Source organism: Ascaphus truei, chromosome 7 (genome assembly GCF_040206685.1).
Source record: "Ascaphus truei isolate aAscTru1 chromosome 7, aAscTru1.hap1, whole genome shotgun sequence".
Taxonomy (NCBI): domain Eukaryota; kingdom Metazoa; phylum Chordata; class Amphibia; order Anura; family Ascaphidae; genus Ascaphus; species Ascaphus truei.
Genome location: NC_134489.1, coordinates 39,110,154 through 39,129,173, shown reverse-complemented (window position 1 = coordinate 39,129,173; position 19,020 = coordinate 39,110,154). Strand labels below are relative to the sequence as shown.

Genomic DNA, 19,020 nt, shown 5'->3' with positions numbered 1-19,020 from the left:
ACTCACCATAGTGTTGTAATGTTTGTACTTTGTGCCTTGCTCACCGCTCTCCCAGAGACGGCGCTAAGGTCTCTTGTTGATGCCTATTACCGAACCACCTTACTTTCCAACCTTCTCCAGGTTCCCCTGACCAGAAGAATCCCGTGCGTTCCCGTTGCTCGAACGCTTTCAACTTATTCGATGCCCTGTACAAGCTGCCACACTCTGCACACTTCTACCAGCAGATTGTGAATAGGCGGCGTTTGGCATTTGGTTGTAGAAAATGAATATACAGAGCTTATTAGGTGACGTACAACACAGCAAGTGACTCTCTGACTCGCAGCGTGTGGCAGGGACTCCCATTGGATCGGCTGCAGATCTCGGAGGTTCTGTGTCGTTATTGGCTCATGTTCAGTGGCACGGGTGGCTGGGACTGGACACAGCTGTTACTGCAGTCGTACACTGTCCAGTATATCTACTCAGCAGTAACATTAACCCTGTGTTACACTCAGGGATGCTATGATGCAGACATGAAGTCACATCCGTGGGCTCGGCAGCTTTGACTTAGACGGGCCCCTGACATGTAATATATATTATACTATTTGTGTGTTGCTAATGTAACCTGCACCTTAAATGAGCATGGTTTGCTGCTGGAGAGGCAATAAATTCAACATGCTCTGCATGCCACAGGTGTATGCAGCTCTCTGCGTATAACACACACTTATACGCGCCTCCCTGCGCATAATACAGACGCACATTTATGCGCCTCTCTGCGTGTGACATGGACGCACGCACACACATATGCACCTCTGCGTATACCACCAATGTACATACAGTATATACGCCTTCCTGTGTGTAAGACAGATGCACATATACACGCCTCCCTGCATAGAAGAAACGCACATATATGCGCCTTACTGCATATAAGAAACGCACATATATATGCGCCTCTCTGCATATGAGACGCACATATGCGCCTCTCTGCGTATAACACAAATGCACCTATACGCGCCTCCCTGCATATAAGAAATGCACATATCCGCGCCTCCCTGTGTATAACACAGGCGTGCATACAGTACATGTGCCTCTCTGCACACAGTACAGACGCACACTGCTCTGTATTTAAGAGAGATGTGCCTCCGAGTGATGAAAGACATTACAAATCGTCGCTGATCCCTGGTGCAGTAACACAGCTAATAACTGACCGTTGGCTCCCACAATGACAGCCAAGTGCCCCTCCCCTGTGAGGCCACAAAAGGTCCCTTTGTCTATTGGAAGATGATTCATAAACCAGACAATACGGCCTGTCCCAGAGAGAGAGGAATCCCTTCTCCTCACTTCACCCTGACAAAGGGTTTTCACGTTTCTATTGTGACCTTTATTACCCCACGTTACTTCCTGGAGTATCCTATGTGAAAAGAAGGAAAAGGGAAGGAGTATGATACCTCTGATACCTTTATCATACTACCCATAAAATAAGGGACCGAATTATATTAATCGGGAATATATATATTTAATATTACAGGCAGTCCTCGTTTTACAACGCTTCGCTTTACAACGAATGGCTTATCCAACGCTATGCAATGCATACCTATGTTCATTTTTACAACGCCAAAATGGCTTATCCAACGCTCTTACGACGCTTTGCAACGTTGTGTATGTGTATATATATATATACACATTCACATAAACAATGTTGCAAAGCGTCGTAAGAGCGTATATATATAATATTATACTATATAATATTACATTATACTATACTATATAATATGTTATATTATATATATATAATACAGTATATACACTATATAATTTATGTGTGTGCTGCATATCTTATTGCCTGCATAAAATATTTGGTGTATTTTAGTGTTAAAAATGCCTTCAGGAACAGAACCTTTCATTTAAACAGTGTTCCTATGGGAAAACGTGTTTCGCTTTACAACGTTTCGCTTTACCACGCCATTTTGAGTAACGCATTGTGTCGGATAACCGAGGACTGCCTGTATAGGAATATATATATTTAATATTATAGGAATATATATATTTGTATCTACAATGGAGTATCAGTATCCTATAAATAAATGGATGACACAGAGGAGAGTATTATCTCTCTCCTACCAGAGTGACCAGCATTGCAAGGACATTTCTGCTTCAGCACAGGTGGCTCATTCAGCCACCTGTGCTGAAGCAAGGATATCCTGAAAACCTAACCTGTTGGTGGCCTTTGTGGACTGGAGCTGGTCACCCCTGGTCTATACTGACCCGTGGGCATTACAGTCGTATCAAGGTCATATACCCCCTCCCCCCCCTACCCCCGCACACTGCTCAGACTTCTTAGTAGCTGTTAAATGTGACTGGCTCCCGGCACACGTGATGAACACAGGATCCACACAGGATCAACACAGGATGGCTCAAACAACCATTTCATTACTAACACCAATGTACATCGTAGAATCATTACGACACAACGCAGGATTGTCCAATAAACTTTTCCGAATCCTTTATAGTATCTGCGCTATAGGTGAAAGCAACTTGCGTAAGGTCACACAGAGGTCACATTAGGTTTTGAACTGTGGCCTCCCACTTCAGAGACCAGAGTCATAAAGCAGATGATTATTCACCCATCTATATTTCCATGGCACTTATTTATCTAGATGTATACCTGTATGTATCGACAAGGTCTATCTATCCATCTCTCATATCTACAGTATCTATATATCAATCTATAGGGATTTTAACAGACCTTCCCTCTGCGCACTTTCCCCCGCGATGCTTAAGCCCGTCTCCTCCCCCTCCATCTGCTCTGGAGCGTGAATAATTCAGTCTGACACCCCCTAACCATGGGACTGAGGCCCCGGCTAAACCACATGGCATCTTAAGAACCCACTGAGACTTTGCTCTGCTTAACCGTTAAACTGCCGGAGTGGCCTCCGACACAGGCTGGAGCTTGGGAGGGAATGTCACATGTCCCACAGGAGTTACCAGATTTCCTATCACTTGTGTGTGTCAAAAACTGGACTCCAGTGAAGACAGATCCCCTCCACATGAACAGGTTAATAATATTGATATAATAATTTATTAGGGGCACATTCTTGCAACACGCTGACCCATAATAATTAGTATAGTAAACCAACACAACGAGCAGGATTTAAGATCTTGCAATGAAAGGTGAATTAAAGCAAAGGGTGAAAATGTTGAGAATTCTCCCCCCATTTGTGAGATAAGACAAAGTGTCACAGAAAGGTAACAATGTAGAGAAGTAATGATGCCTTTAATAGCGAACTCCGTGGTTTTTAACCTTTTTGTGGTTAAGAATAATAATAATTATATTGTGAAATTCTGCAGAACCCCAACCCTCTCTAATAGCGCGTCTGAGATCAGCTGCATTGTAAGGAACCCCAACCCTCTCTAATAGCGCGTCTGAGATCAGATGCATTGTAAGGAACCCCAACCCTCTCTAATGGCGCGTCTGAGATCAGATCCATTGTAAATTCGTCTGCATTTGGTCCAATTCTCAAATGACCTGAAAATTGCCGGGATCCCTTGAGGGACGCCCGTGGAACCACCTGTTTCAAAACACTTCGCTAGCTGTTAATATAGCAGAATACAAACGTTCCTGACTACCAGGTCCCTGCTTTGGGCGCATAGAATCCAAGCAACAAAGGAAAACCACTAACCCCGTCAGTGCAGCCGTTTCCGCATTCCTCACACTGCACACAATCCTTATATTACAACAGGTAACAAACAAGGAGACTGTGTATGGCTCAGCTGTAATCCCAACTCCAAGCTCTGGTGACAGTTACCACAGGAAAGTCTTACAGCCCAAGGACTCCTACAGATGTACATTAACACTAAAATTATATGTCTTTATTTATATAGCGCCATTAATGTACATAGCGCTATATATATTTCTTTCTTTTTTTCTGCTTTCATAGCCCCTGTCTTAGCCATATATTCCTTTGTAAACCAGTATTGCTTGACCTGAGGAAGAGAGGAGAACTCTCAAAAGCTCGTCCTATGACATAAATTGTTAGTCCAAATAAAAAAGGTATCACCTAATACTGAAATACTCATTTATTCTGCACTATCGCAACTGGGCTAACACGGATACATACATACATACATACATACATACATACATACATACATATACAATTTTTTTTTATAGTTTAGTGGCACTCCACTAAGAATAGTATACTGCCCAGGTGCATTAACTGCATAAGGATTAGGAATACAAGAAAGTGATAGCAGGCACTCCAGGGCTTATCCAAAAATAGTAAAGTTTAATGCAAAAAGGTCAACTTTTCGGCTCTCCAAGCAGACTTGAGAAAAGGGACACACTGTGTGCTCATTTGCATGTCATTACCCAGAATCCCTGGCTGCAGCAGAAGCATTGTATGCTCTAAGAGATAATGGAGACAGGCAGGGTTGCAGACCTGTCGGAGACATGAATGTGCTCAAAAGTGGTATATTTAATTGCTATATATACATATAAAAGAATATATTTTAGCTCCTATGTATCTATGTCTTATTATTGTTTCCATCACACAAGTAAATAGTGCAGCACTGGTCCCTATTCAATATTGATGCACTAACTTCCATTCTGGTAGACAAGCTGTTTGAACAGATAAGTGGCAAGACCTGTATCAGTGTACCCATGACAACTGCCTCAGCCAATCAGTGCTCTCCGTTACTCAAAGCTCAGAGTACGTGGTTATAACTATGAAGCATTCTGATTGGTTAATACGAGACACTCACCGAGATACTCGGGGTCCACGCGTGGGGAGTACAGGCCGAACTTGATAAAGATGGGGAGGATGAAGCCGTAGCGAACCCACTCAATGACGTAGAGAGGAGGACGCCCCACGTCCTGGGGGAGGAGACTGCACCCCAACACCGCGCTCTCCCCTACGCGCCCAACCACGGTCTGAGAATCCGATCTGATGGCACCTGCGAGGGGGGCGGAAATTAGCAGGTTAGCACGAAATATACAGCACACGGCCATAAGAAGGGACGTATACAGGACACGGCCACAAGAAGGGACGTATACAGGACACAGCCATAAGAAGAGACATATACAGGACACGGCCACAAGAAGGGACGTATACAGGACACGGCCACAAGAAGGGACGTATACAGGACACAGCCACAAGAAGGGACGTATACAGGACATGGCCACAAGGAGGGACGTATACAGGACACAGCCATAAGAAGAGACATATACAGGACACGGCCACAAGGAGGGACGTATACAGGACACGGCCATAAGAAGGGACGTATACAGGACACAGCCACAAGAAGGGACGTATACAGGACACGGCCACAAGGAGGGACGTATACAGGACACGGCCACAAGAAGGGACGTATACAGGACATGGCTACAAGGAGGGACGTATACAGGACACGGCCACAAGGAGGGACGTATACAGGACACGGCCACAAGGAGGGACGTATACAGGACACGGCCACAAGGAGGGACGTATACAGGACACGGCCACAAGGAGGGACGTATACAGGACACGGCCACAAGGAGGGACGTATACAGGACACGGCCACAAGGAGGGACGTATACAGGACACGGCCACAAGAAGGGGCGTATACAGGACACGGCCACAAGGAGGGACGTATACAGGACACGGCCACAAGGAGGGACGTATACAGGACACGGCCACAAGGAGGGACGTATACAGGACACGGCCACAAGAAGGGACGCATACAGGACACGGCCACAAGGAGGGACGTATACAGGACACGGCCACAAGGAGGGACGTATACAGGACACGGCCACAAGGAGGGACGTATACAGGACACGGCCACAAGAAGGGGCGTATACAGGACACGGCCACAAGAAGGGGCGTATACAGGACACGGCCACAAGGAGGGACGTATAGAGGACACGGCCACAAGGAGGGACGTATACAGGACACGGCCACAAGAAGGGACGCATACAGGACACGGCCACAAGGAGGGACGTATACAGGACACGGCCACAAGAAGGGGCGTATACAGGACACGGCCACAAGGAGGGACGTATACAGGACACGGCCACAAGAAGGGACGTATACAGGACACGGCCACAAGGAGGGACGTATACAGGACACGGCCACAAGAAGGGACGTATACAGGACACGGCCACAAGGAGGGACGTATACAGGACACGGCCACAAGGAGGGACGTATACAGGACACAGCCACAAGGAGGGGCGTAGACAGGACACGGCCACAAGGAGGGACGTATACAGGACACGGCCACAAGGAGGGGCGTAGACAGGACACGGCCACAAGGAGGGACGTATACAGGACACAGCCACAAGGAGGGACATATACAGGACACTGCCACAAGGAGGGACGTATACAGGACACAGCCACAAGGAGGGACATATACAGGACATGGCCACAAGAAGGGACGTATACAGGACACGGCCACAAGGAGGGACGTATACAGGACACGGCCACAAGGAGGGACATATACAGGACATGGCCATAAGGAGGGACGTATACAGGACATGGCCATAAGGAGGGACATTTTATAACCAAAATACTAAATAGCACAAAAAAACAAGCACAATACTATCAAAATTCAACCCTGAAGCAGAAAAAAACCCAAAAACAATGAATCTGTAGATTTGCACGACTTCCGCAGGTCACCTATCGTTAGATAGGGCCAGGTTTAATAACGGTGCTATGCCAAAAGACACCTTCCGCGTCAGAAGAAGCCGTCTTGTTGAATAGCACTGCTAAGTAAACATGGGCCACAGTGTTTATAAAAGACACATGCAGACGGGAACACCGGCTCCGAATAACTAAGGGCGAGTGAGGGCCACTTTCTGCTTCCCATCAATCTGAACACCCAGATTTCTCTAGAACAGGAGTGTCCAACGCCAGCCCCCCAACGGGTCAGGTTTTCAGGATCTCCCTGCTTCAGCACAGGTGCACAGGTGATTCAGGTCATTCTGACTGTGCCACCTGTGCTGAAGCAGGGAAATCCTTAACCCAGACCTGTTGGTGGCCCTTGAGGACTGGAGTTGGCCACCCCTGCTCTAGAACAAAACAAGCAAAAAGGAAACACGCCAACACAACCCGAGTCCTCCGCGGAGGGCGGAGCTTTAAATTGGGCACGGAGACGCCTTTCCACTTTTGCTGTAAAAATGTCTGGTCTGCAGGAAGCAGGGTTTTATCCATTTCCTGCGGTGGAGTTTGGGGAAAGGCGGATTAAGTGTATTATAGAAAATTAGTGTGTGAAGAGCTGCCATTATTTAAACAGGAGATAACGGCAGACACGGCCCCACCCAGTCTCCCCACCGTGCTAGGACGCTGGGATAAGCTTATAACTGAGCCATCTGCTCCATAACCACCGTGCAGGTTATAGATCTGGGGTGAGCAACTCCAGTCCTCAAGGGCCACCAACAGGTCAAGTTTTCAGGATCTCCCTGCTTCAGCACAGGTGGCTCAATCAGTGGCTCAGTCTTGGACAGACACGGTAAGGAGCCTTAAAAGCAAACTGCAGCCCATTTAGTGGAAATAACGCAGTTCAAGGTTAGCGGTGACCCCATGAGATTCACCGTATTATTTTGTTAGTGTTTTATTTGTTATTTAAAGCACTGATGGTGTATTTAGCGCTTTACACAAATGTTATTAAGTGGTATATAATATTAGCGCTGGCGGTGAATATAGAATGCGGGCGCAATGAGTCCCTTGCCCGGAAGGTGCCCGCAGAACGGGAAGATAAAGTGACTTGCCCAAGGTCAAAAGGAGAAGTGACACACGCATAGGGGTCAGTGTAACACTAACACACAGGAAAGGGTCGCACACATAAATAAAGGGCCTTATTCTACATCCGCCGAGGCGACCCGTCGTGGCGTTATATGACTACATTCCCTATTATAGTCCAGAGGGGATTTTGTCCGCCAACGGGGCCGTTTTGGCTGATCTAGCACACGTACAGCTCTGCACACACTGCAGCCTGAGAGTAACCGGGAGGTAATACAACGCTTTGATCCTTTTGGTAAAGAGCGGGCAGGGCTGTAGTGAGGATTAATACTGGAATAGCCGGTGCTGTGGGTCACAGGTCACAGGTCACAGGTCACTGTTAGAGGTGGAATGGGAGGATCCTGTTGTACAACATTTTAGGGTCTTTAAATGTGCTATGCACCTGCATTTACCTCTGTCAGGGAGCACTCGGCAGGTAACTGGCTATGGGGTTTTTTTTCGGTAGTGTAGAAATTGCTCTTTTTTTCATAAGAAGAAAGAGGCAGAGAATGAGTTAACTCCAGTACGCAAGTGCCACCAACAGGTCAGGTTTTAAGGATATTCCTCCTTCAGCACAGGTGGCTCAATCAGTCCCTGCTTCAGCACAGGTGACTCTGATTGAGCCACCGGTGCTGAAGCAGGAATATCCTTAACATCTGACCTGTTGGTGGCCCTTGAGGACTGGAGTTGGCCGCTCCTGCCCCCTACTTCATTCATAAAACCTTCAAAACGTACCTTCAGCGCAGCAGGAAAACAGGCTGAAGCAAGAAATCCAGAAACGCCAATGCATAGCACAGATCCGCCCCCTGCGCGCATAAAGTCGGCGATCCAAAATTCACTTGGCCCGTTTTTCACCATCCAGAGACGCCCGGTGAAAACTCCTCACTGGCCAAGCTGTCTCTTGGTGTGAGAACGGTCAAACTGTCCTTGGCCAGAGTTGAATCGATATTCCTGCGCGGTATGTCACGACCTGGTGGTGTCACGGTCTGAAAGTGCCGGTGAACATCCCCAGAGGTCTGAGCTGGACTTTGTCTCATTAAACGCTCGCCGAGGGTCACTTTTTGAAGACACCGTTCCTTTCACAATCAAAACCGCCTTCTGCTGAACAGCCAATGGATGTCTCCCCTGCTGGATGCTGAGCAGGTCTTCTGGGTCCTGGTGGGAACAAAAGGAAAAGCTATCAAGTTCTGCACCTGACCTGAAAAAGGCTGCTCAGTTTCCTTAGAACTCAGAGTCAATATTTGCTCATATCACACACACACACACACACACACACACACACACACACACACACACACACACACACACACACACACACACACACACACACACACACACACACTCGTAAGATGTTCAGCATTGCAGAGCAACTACTACTATTGCACAAGGCGAAGAGCAAACAGTTACAGTTTGTTGAAGTTTACCAGCGTATTGTGAGCCAGAGGAAGGCCGAGGTACAGCCGGTGTGATAGAGAATCAGCGTGCTGCACCACGGACTCCGCCACTGACTCAGGACACCAGAGGTAAGTGGCCGAGTAAGCCGTACTTCTCTTGGGCTTGTGAATTGAGCCAAAACCTTACTGCGGAGGTAAAACGCCAACAAACTAATGGTAAGACGAGGTTTGTATCAGCCAACACACTTGACGTGAGTAGTTAGTTATACTAGAACAGGGGCGGCCAACACCAGTCCTCAAGGGCCACCAACAGGTCAGGTTTTTAGGATATCCCTGCTTCAGCACAGGTGGATAAATCAGTGTGTGCTGAAGTAGCGATATCCTGAAAACCTGACCTGTTGGTAGCTCTTGAGGACTGGATTAATGCCAACTGAAACCTGGCTATTTTTTTGATAAAAAACAGTGAAAACACTGAAACTGATAAATAAGGTAATAGTAACCTTTAATAACTGCTTATAGTGCAATGAAACCTAGTGATAAGATCAGGGCATGTTGCTTTTAGGTGAGGTTAAAGGTCAGTTGTATTTCTAATAATAATGTATTCTTGTGTGGAGCTGACAGTGTGCGCAGTGCTGCACATGGAACATAGAAGCGCAATTTCCACGAAGAATTCACAAGAAGCCGACACCACGATTTCAAATGTAACTACATCTAGGGCCAGCCTTGTTCTAATATTATTGTATTTTAATGTGTATATGCAGTAGGCATACTGCCCCTATCCCAGGGGTGGCTTACTCCAGTCTTCAAGGGCAACCAACAGGTCAGGTTTTTGGGATATCCCTGCTTCAGCACAGATATCCTGAAAACCTGTCCTGTTGGTGGCCTATACGACTGGAGTTGCCCACCCCTGCCCTAAGGCAATGCTTGCAACCCCATATATTTGCAGTGAGTCCCCACTAGCTGCACATGTGGTTAACGGTAACCACACCCCTGCAGTTCCCAAAGACTTACAAGCAGCTACTGTCGCCATTGTCTAGTAGTCAGTATTTCCTTTACCGCTGCCCAGGACTGCCTTCCAAGAAAATGCAAGCCGATTTCCTTGGGAGAGTGTCACAGACACATGGATTCAATGCGATATTCCAGCGTACTGCTGCCCAGACCCTTCATTTCCACCCAAACCCACACCCAACGTTTCCAGCGCAAACCAAAGGAATGTGTGCAACTTGTGCCATTAGCCAGACGTTCCCCGCGCGCGCAGGTTCCCCCGGCCTGTCTGCTCTGCCTCCTCTTCTCCCGGCTGCATGTGTTTCATTGCAACACACTTAGAACTGAAAGCACGAGCTGCAGACGTGAAGTAATCCGAATCAATATTAATGACACCCGTAGTAATAATAATGATGATTGCATCTTTGTAGTTCACATGTATTTTAATCTCTGGAACAGTAGAGAGTATTGAGAAGAGAGTATTGAGAAGAGAGTATTGTTACTGCAGTGGGCATTAATCGGCTTATGTTGCGTTGGCACAGAACGTTGGCATTGTTTGTCTGTTTGATATTGTGACTTGGAAAACCTTTCTTTGGAAGTTATACGGTGTTATTTACACTTCCCTGAAACAGTGACATATTAGGAGCATTAAGGAGGCGACGCAGAACAGTCCGTGTACTTTCCTACAGGAAGGTAACGGGGGGTAGGTAGCCGTGTTGTGGAATGGGACACAATGACGCCGGGACCTCCGCCGCCAGCCGCTTCTACAATACCGGAAGTTTTTTGTGCTTAGGGGGTTAACTTTTGTTTTTTTTTGGGTAAGGGATTAAGGTTTTTAGGGTAGGGGGTAGCGTTAGTATTAGGGGGTTAACATTAGGGGTTTTTAGGGACTTACCTTAGCGGTGAAGCGGGCGGGACCCGGTGGCAAGGTTAGTTGCGGTCAACTGCTGGCGGTCATTTGGTCGCGGCGAAACGGCCGAGACCAAATGTCCTAGACCGTCTGTGTTGGTCCTTTCTTCCATATAGTAACAGAGAAGGGAGAGGGAGGAGCGGGTATGATACCTTTTATTGGACCAACAAGTGGTTGATATGTTACAGGTTTTCCAACCTCTCAGGGTAGGAGTAGACCTGATGAAGGACCCTGAGAGGTTGGAAAGCCTGTAACACATACACTACTTGTTGGTCTAATAGTATCATATCCCCTCCTTCCTCTCCCTCTGTTGTTACTACATTTCCTAAAGAAAAGGATTTGACACTAACTATGGTTTGCCAATTTGGATTGACTTTAATACACCAGCAATAATTCAAATGTTCTGGCAAAAGCGTCTGCTTGTGAGACGGGCAATAAAAGACAGATGTTCTGGAATAGTGTCTTGCCACGGTCCTTTTGGACCAGGTTCTCTGCAAGTTACAGGAGTTTAAAGGCGCAGTCAAAAAAACATGTGAAATTGTCCAGTTGTTCCCTTTTTTTCTTTTTCTTTCAAAGAAATATGAATTTGAAATAATACATTGCGGGCTTCTTCAACGTGTCCGTTACTGGGAACTGGCGGGAACGTTTTGTCACGGAGAAGTGCACTTCTAGGGTTGCTGAATGTATCAGTTCCTATGAAAACTCCCAATAGCAGTGTCTACGTTCAGCGAGATTTGCTGTTGTCGTTTGGGGGCTGTATTTGTGAAAATAGAAGACATATCTTGAATCACGAAACATGCATTGAAGCAGCAATCACCCATCCGCCTCTTTTGGGTTCTTACTTTTGTGATCTAGGGTTGGGACCCCAAGCCACAGTGTGTTCCCCCCCCCCAAATCTCCAGGGACGCCCCCTGGTTTTCTAAATATTAATATCAATCCTGAACTAGCACAATAGGGCATCGGTCTGGCCCCCAATAAAAAGGGGCCATGTCATTGTTAGATATCGGGAGGCCCTGGTGCCGTCTTGCATTTTTCTCATTGTGCTGGTAATATTTCAGGGCCCAGCGGCTCCCCTGGAGAATGTGGTAGAAATAGTTTTACCCGGCTAAGTGTTTTCACTTTATAGCTACACCAATATATGTTAAATAACTGCCAGGAGTGTCAGGGCCAGAAAGGGAGAGACAGACAGACTATGACATCCTGAAGGACACTGGCAGAGCGGAAAAGCTGCTCAGGAATTGACAAGGCTTGAAAGGGTTCCAGCTCTTTTTGGGTCAGATTAAAGCAAAGTCTGGACTAGTCTCACCTGTCTGCTCCGAGTCAGGGGAGCGCCAGCCTCTGCATCTAACCCAACTGGTACGTGAAGTGTAGCTGGCATCCAAGTTCCCCACTTACAAACGCTCACTTCAGGGACCTTCTCCTCCTGCATTACTTACTGCTAAGCCCTCATTAAACACATACTGCCATTTACTGTACGGTTCCCCAAATGTTGGGTCTCACCACAAATTCCAAATGCTGAATCCACTGGACACCAATAACGTTCGATAACCATCTCCATATACTACCAGAGAACCCTTCACGTGAAAGTCCTCACGCGTCCAAAAAAGATGTCAACATGTTTTTAAACCACTTATCAGGACAATCGGCTTCCTTCAGCCCAATCACCCCATTAAAAGGTAACCAGTTCACTTATACAGTATGTATCCCGTGAAAAAGGAATCTGGTTTCCTTGTTCCTCAGCCCAGTTGATGTATGGTGGCATTATAATTAAACAAAGACCAAAACACAAACAAAAGCTTAATTGTAGATTCAAGGATCGACACCGTATGAACGCCAAGAGACATTGGATAAAGATTGTAGAAACCCTCCAAAACATGAAGATGTTACAAGTGTAAAACGTTATTCTGACGTTCTTATACTGGCCCACATGTTTAACCAATGAAACTTGTCGCTGTACTTAGTTCACTTGGGACCTAGGAGGGGGGCTCCGCCTTCTAAAAAAGTGAGGACTCTCCTATCTGTGACTATTGGGGGGGGATTAGTGGCAGTTAAGGCATGCCAACAGCACCTGAAATACTAGTCTACTTTAACCCAGGGGTAGACAACTCCAATCCTCAAGGGCCACCAACAGGTCAGGTTTTCAGGATATCCCTGCTTCAGCACAGCTGACTCAATCAGTGGCTCAGTTGATGCTGGGACTGATTGAGCCACCTGTGCTGAAGCCAGGACTGATTGAGCCACATGTGTTGAAGCAGGGATAGCCTGAAAACCTGACCTGTTGGTGGCCCTTGAGGACTGGAGTTGCCCACCCCTGCTTTAACCTCTTGTTCCAAAGGGGCAGATGGCTTTGGAAATGAAGAAGTTGAAACGTCTGGGCACACTCCGTTTCCAGAGATTTGTCATTTTTTTTTTGTGCCATTTTTTAACTAATACGGACTACAAACATCCCCGCGGCGGACATATTGTTTCCCCATTTTGCCCGATGGGCCCCTGGTCCACCCCGGCTTGCCACTCCTGAACCAGGGGGAGGTCCCCAGACACATGTGTCACCAATAAGCTCCAGGGATCACCCCTAAATCAGATAAGATATTTAAAAAATATCAATTTTCCCGGGATTGCTGCTTTTAAGTTCAATCACATCCCTGAAAAAAGGAGCTTTGAGGATTTGGAAGTGTAAAGAGATACTCTGTACCATTATACGCTTTCATGTTCACCAAATGATGAGATTTCACTACTCATGCATGGGAGTTTCAAAGAGACACTAGAGGCAGTTAGTTTAGTCATACTCATTTCAGCTTTATACTGCAGCCTTTCAAGCACAGCTTAATAAGTCATTTTCCGTAGGTCTCTTCCCTGCGTTCGTTAGGATTTCCTAATGAGGCCACAAACTTAATGTTAAAAAGCATGATATCAAATGTAGGGTATATATATATACGTGTGTGTATAAGGTTATGGTGTTATATACACTATATAGGAGGCTATGTATAAAAGTTTAAGGTGTTATATACAAAGCTGGAGAAAACGCTGTAATGAGGATTCTATCGCTTTCCATTGGAATGTTTTCTTTGCTAAATCTGGTGCTGTTTTTTGCTACATTGTATTGTATTTGAGATTTTCAGGGTTCGGCTTCTGACATTAGGTAAAAATAAAAATACAGACGAACCCACACTAAATATTTTATAGTAAATATAAATATTAATAAGGTGAGAACATCAAGTGCTTTCACTTTATTGAAAATCCACTACATGCGGCTTATCGGGGCTGCAAGTTTCCTGATTTAAAAGCCCCCCCAGATCTGGTAGCACTTGGGTAACATGCACACTTGGGTAAGGCCCTTCCTAACCAACCCAGCCGGTAAAACCGCACACCTATTCTTCCCTGGGGCGATGTCTGCGGGCTCCTCTCCTGTTACTAGGGGTTATGGGAGGTATGGAGTCGTGGGAGGTATGGAGTTATGGGAGGGTCTGGAGAAGAGACCCCACACCCCATGGCCTGGGGCAGCAGAAATCCCCAGAGACAGAGAGAGGCTTTAGGAAGTGAGGATTAAAGAATCACAGACTCCATGAGAAACCCACATTTGTAACTAATGTGACAGGCGCACAATGCAAGCGAAGGCCTTTAAAGAACTACTCTGAAATGCCTTATTGCCGTTATTATCCCTCAGTATAACAGCGATCGCTGGCCACTTATTGTCCCTTAATATACCGGCAGTGAGTGATTGCTCATACATGTCCCCCAGTATAACAGCAGTGAGTGATGCTTTTCATTGTGCCCCAGTATAACAGCAGTGAGTGACGGCTCATAACTGTTGCTCAATATAACAGTGAGTGATGCCTTATTGTCCCTCAATATAACATCAGTGAGTGATGCCTTATTGTCCCTCAATATAACATCAGTGAGTGATGCCTTATTGTCTCTCAGTAGAACAGCAATAAGTGATGTCGTTTATTGTACCTCTGTATAACAACAGTGAGTGTCTTCATACCCCTCTAATTCTCTTTGATACCAAGCTCTGCGTGACCTTGAACAAGTCCCTTTATCTCGCTGTGCCTCAAATGCCACACATTTGACTGCAAGCTCCTGAGGCCCTGGATCACCTTTCCCTGTGTGGTTTTGATAACCATGTTGGTGCTGTAAGAAAATACATTAAAAATACATGCTCCCTCCTCACAGTGAAGGCAGCCAGGCTCCAGCAGAAGAATAGCCGGGCATGAGGACAGAGCTGTGTTGGGGGAGTTACATAAACCACTCATGTATACCAGGCATGTGTCTGCCTGAACAGCAGCCTTCTATAGCCAGCACCTATATAATACACGCCATGCCCACTTCACACCAGCCAAGACCACATTGACCCACAAAGTCAGTTTCACAGGAAGTCTTCCTGTAGCATCCTAGCAGCCATTTCTCTGCAAACCACACAAACGTACGAATATTCATCAATACCCTGGAACGATGCGTCCGCTCCATTGTCTGACTTCGGTTTAACCACCAGCGAGACATTGAGTATTATTTGGCGATTTAATGGTGTACGGATGCCTCTTACACAAATAATGACAAGACATGATTTCTTAGAGCAATGGGAAAAATCAGAGCAGAAAAATGCATTGTGTGTGTGTGTGTGTGTTTGTGTATCTATAATCACACACCGTCCAGACACTGCAAACACAATCTTTTGCAGATGTGGCCAAATCGGTAAACTGTTGGAGATGTAATGAAAATGAATTAGTGTGCATGTCTTTTCATAGCATGCAAACATTATGCTATCTGAGCTCAAATCAACAAGTCTGATAGCAGCCAGGGCTTATTAGGGTTCAATGAACAGCTTCCCTACAGTATGTACCAGCTACATCACATTTCTGAGCCTTTCCATTGCTCAGCTGGTGTCTTTATTCACTCCCCAGCAGCAAAGGGGTTAAACAGAGATCATAACAAACATATGAACTAAAATCGCCTTACCTTAGGGTGTGGGGGCCATGCTTTCTTCAGATGCACTGGAATATTCACGTTTAAGGGGGCTTCTTCTTACTGGGGGGGCTTTGCTTCCCAAGATAGGCTCACAAATCATAAATCCCCTTCCTTTTGTGGAATTGATCCACCCTCAGAGGTCCATGTAGCTGATCCAGACTTGTCTTCTTTGCAGTGGGTCTCAGTGGGATGGGCAGCAGCATCCAGAACCTGTTGCCACCCTGTTTCCCCTGTGCTGTAACACTGCCAGGAGGTCGCTGCTGCTCACACGAGTTGCAAGGATGGGATCTGTGTGTGTGGCTGGTAGAAAGCTCTCCCCGGCAGACACTTTCCTCTGCTTCTCAGACCCTCTTCCTCTCTCCACCTCCCTCCAAGCGGCTTACAGGGGGAACTATGTGCCTGCTTTTCTCATCCAACACCTGCTGGTTAACTGGCCAGTGTTCAGGTTCTGTGTTGGTTCTAGGTGCCTCTTTGTATCAGCAGTGCCGTTGGGTCTTGCAGTGCCAACACCTGCTGGTTAACTGGCCAGTGTTCCGGTTCTGTGCTGGTTCTAGGTGCCTCTTTGTATCAGCAGTGCCGTTGGGTCTTGCAGTGCCAACAGATAAACACCTCCACACCTTGGTCTCCAGGGCATGTGACTGCTAAATAAGAGGAATAGTGCAGAGCAGATCACACTGCCTCTCTCTCTCTCTCTCTCTGCTCCTTTCTCCTCTTCTCCCTCTGTGCTCCTTTCTATTCCAACCTGAACTCCCTGCCAGCCTGCAACTTGCAAACATAATAGTAGGTGCGGCCATGATGCTCTATCCCGCCTACTCTTTCAATCAAGCGCCCCTTGTTTCCACAGCAACAACCAATGGGAGCCACGGTGCCAGAACACCCTCATGTTTTCTCCCATCAGAGGAGGAGCAGAGGGAGCAGATGGACTAGTCTCCCAGTGTGTGATGGGGAATGTAGTTTTCATGGTCCATGCAGATAATTGGTCCTCGGTCTCCGCCTGGTGGCTGCTTTTATATTACAGCCTGGTCTCTTATTAGGTATAATATAGTTGTGTGTGTACAGTGTATATATATATTATGGTGTAAATCATTGAACCTCACAAATGTAAAGATGGCAAAAAATCGAATAATATTTTGAATCAGATATTATATATATATCCCCCCCCCAGAAGCCATTGGGGGGGGGGGGGTGGAGGAAAGAGAGAGAGTGTGTCCCCTCTACTGATTTCTCTATACCTAGTTTTTCACTAGTTGTTTTTAAATAATAAAATGACATTGTGTTGTTTTCACACAACGTTTTGTGTGTGCCCTATTCATTTATCAGCATCACGCTCTCCTACATGAATGCACAGTAACACTGCTTTTATTTGTGCAAGATACTGAACAATGGCGCAGCGCAGAGCGGGGCTGCTGGTAAAGTTGTTGTTTCATGGAAATCCGTGGGAAATTCCAGCCTCAGCGCTTAGCTATGGATTTCTTTGTTCACCGTGAGCCCGTGTTTATTTATCACTCCAGACATGGCTCCATCAAACTGGTCGGCGACCTGTCTAGTTGGTCATTTCAGGGGCGGATACATCAACGCAGCCGAGGCAGAGAAATGGGTCAAAGGCCTGGAGGGGACAAACAGCTGTATACTCCGGCAGAACAACTGTTAAGAGGAAGTGCAGCATCCAAGCCCAGACGTTCGATATCTGTGAATACTCTTTTACAGAACCTTCATCAGGTTCTACTAATAAATCCGTATTCATCCACTAGATTCAGTGCCTCGATGCCCGCCCACTTTATTTATTTATACAATGGTTTACCAGGAAGTAATACATTGAGAGTCACCTCTCGTTTCCAAGTACCGTATGTCCTGGGCACAGAGTAAGGCTGAGCTTATAGTGCAGGCTACATTGACAGCGACGCGACCAGTGATGTCACCCATCGCAAAAGTTGTCGTTGACTTTTTGCGATGTCGCTGGCTGCAAGGAGCGGTGACTTCAGTCAGAGGCGCTGTGATTGGCTTATTGCAGTCGCGCGGTAAATATCAAAATCTATTGATTTCAGCGATTTTGGTCGCTGTGTCACGCCGTCGCGCCCACTATAGGCGCACGCGACGGATTACATCTACTTGTTTTCACGCTGCGCGCCATCGCTGTAGCCTGCACTATAAGCGCAGCCTAATGATGTCAGATACATGGTTACAAATACATTGTTACTGTACATAAGTGAACAGGGTATACATTATATACAGTGGTTGATAAATCACCAAAAAATCTACTCGCCACACAAAAAAATCTACTCGCCACCTAGTACCAAACGTGTGCTGCTTGGGCCAATATTTACTCGCCCGGGGGTTAAATCCACTCGCCCGGGGCGAGCAAATGTATAGGTTTGTCGAACACTGATTATATACAAGACATTGCATGCACAGTTAGAGATAATATGTTATAGGCGTATGTAACAGTTACAGACCAGATTAAAATGGGAGACAGCTTTAGTTCTGAAAGAACTTAGACTGGTGGCGGCTGTGAGAGTCTCCGGTAGACTGTTAAACTTTGCATAAGTGGATAGATTTTGCTCCGTGCCTTGCTCTGTAAATGTGCTTTTATCACGGACAAAGTAATACAGCTTTTTTTATACTGATCACATGCATCATTCAAAAATAATCAAGCTTTTCTTCTATGTAGAGCACTATTAATGTCACATTTTTGTTGTGTGGGGCTAGCATTGTGCCTCTCCCCCCACCCCCCAAAATTTAATCGTTTCTTTCTTCGGTAGGTTTGGTTGGTTGTATTGGTGCCGTTTTCAACATGAGCTTCCATGTCACGTCCTAGCAGGGTGGCACAAATATATACAGGGTGGCACAAATATATATAGGGTGGCATAAATATATATAGGGTGTGTGACAGAAACCAGGGGTTGGTAATAAACTCCATATACAGGGCTCCCAGGATACTGAACAGTTTCTGTCCTGTCTAAGCTGAACAGGGCAGCCTCGTGGTACAGGCACTCCATTCCACAGTTTGTCTGCTGCCTGTTTTCTGTCACCTGTCATGCTG

The 19,020-nt window shown here is 46.3% G+C and overlaps 1 protein-coding gene across 2 annotated transcripts in view; it reads right to left on the bottom strand.

The window, feature by feature from the left end:
- Positions 1–16,779, bottom strand: part of IGSF9 (immunoglobulin superfamily member 9) — a 62,265-nt gene extending 45,486 nt beyond the window's left edge. The window contains exons 1-3 of one of the 2 annotated variants that reach the window (XM_075607806.1): positions 15,972–16,779; positions 8,463–8,882; positions 4,738–4,929 (exon numbers count right to left, since the gene is read on the bottom strand). In XM_075607806.1, the coding sequence (XP_075463921.1) occupies positions 4,738–4,929; positions 8,463–8,517 (247 nt within the window). In that variant the 5' untranslated portion in view covers positions 8,518–8,882; positions 15,972–16,779. The remainder of the gene's footprint in view (positions 1–4,737; positions 4,930–8,462; positions 8,883–15,971) is intronic. The other variant, XM_075607805.1, reaches the window with a different exon arrangement.
- Between the last annotated feature and the right edge of the window lie 2,241 nt (positions 16,780–19,020).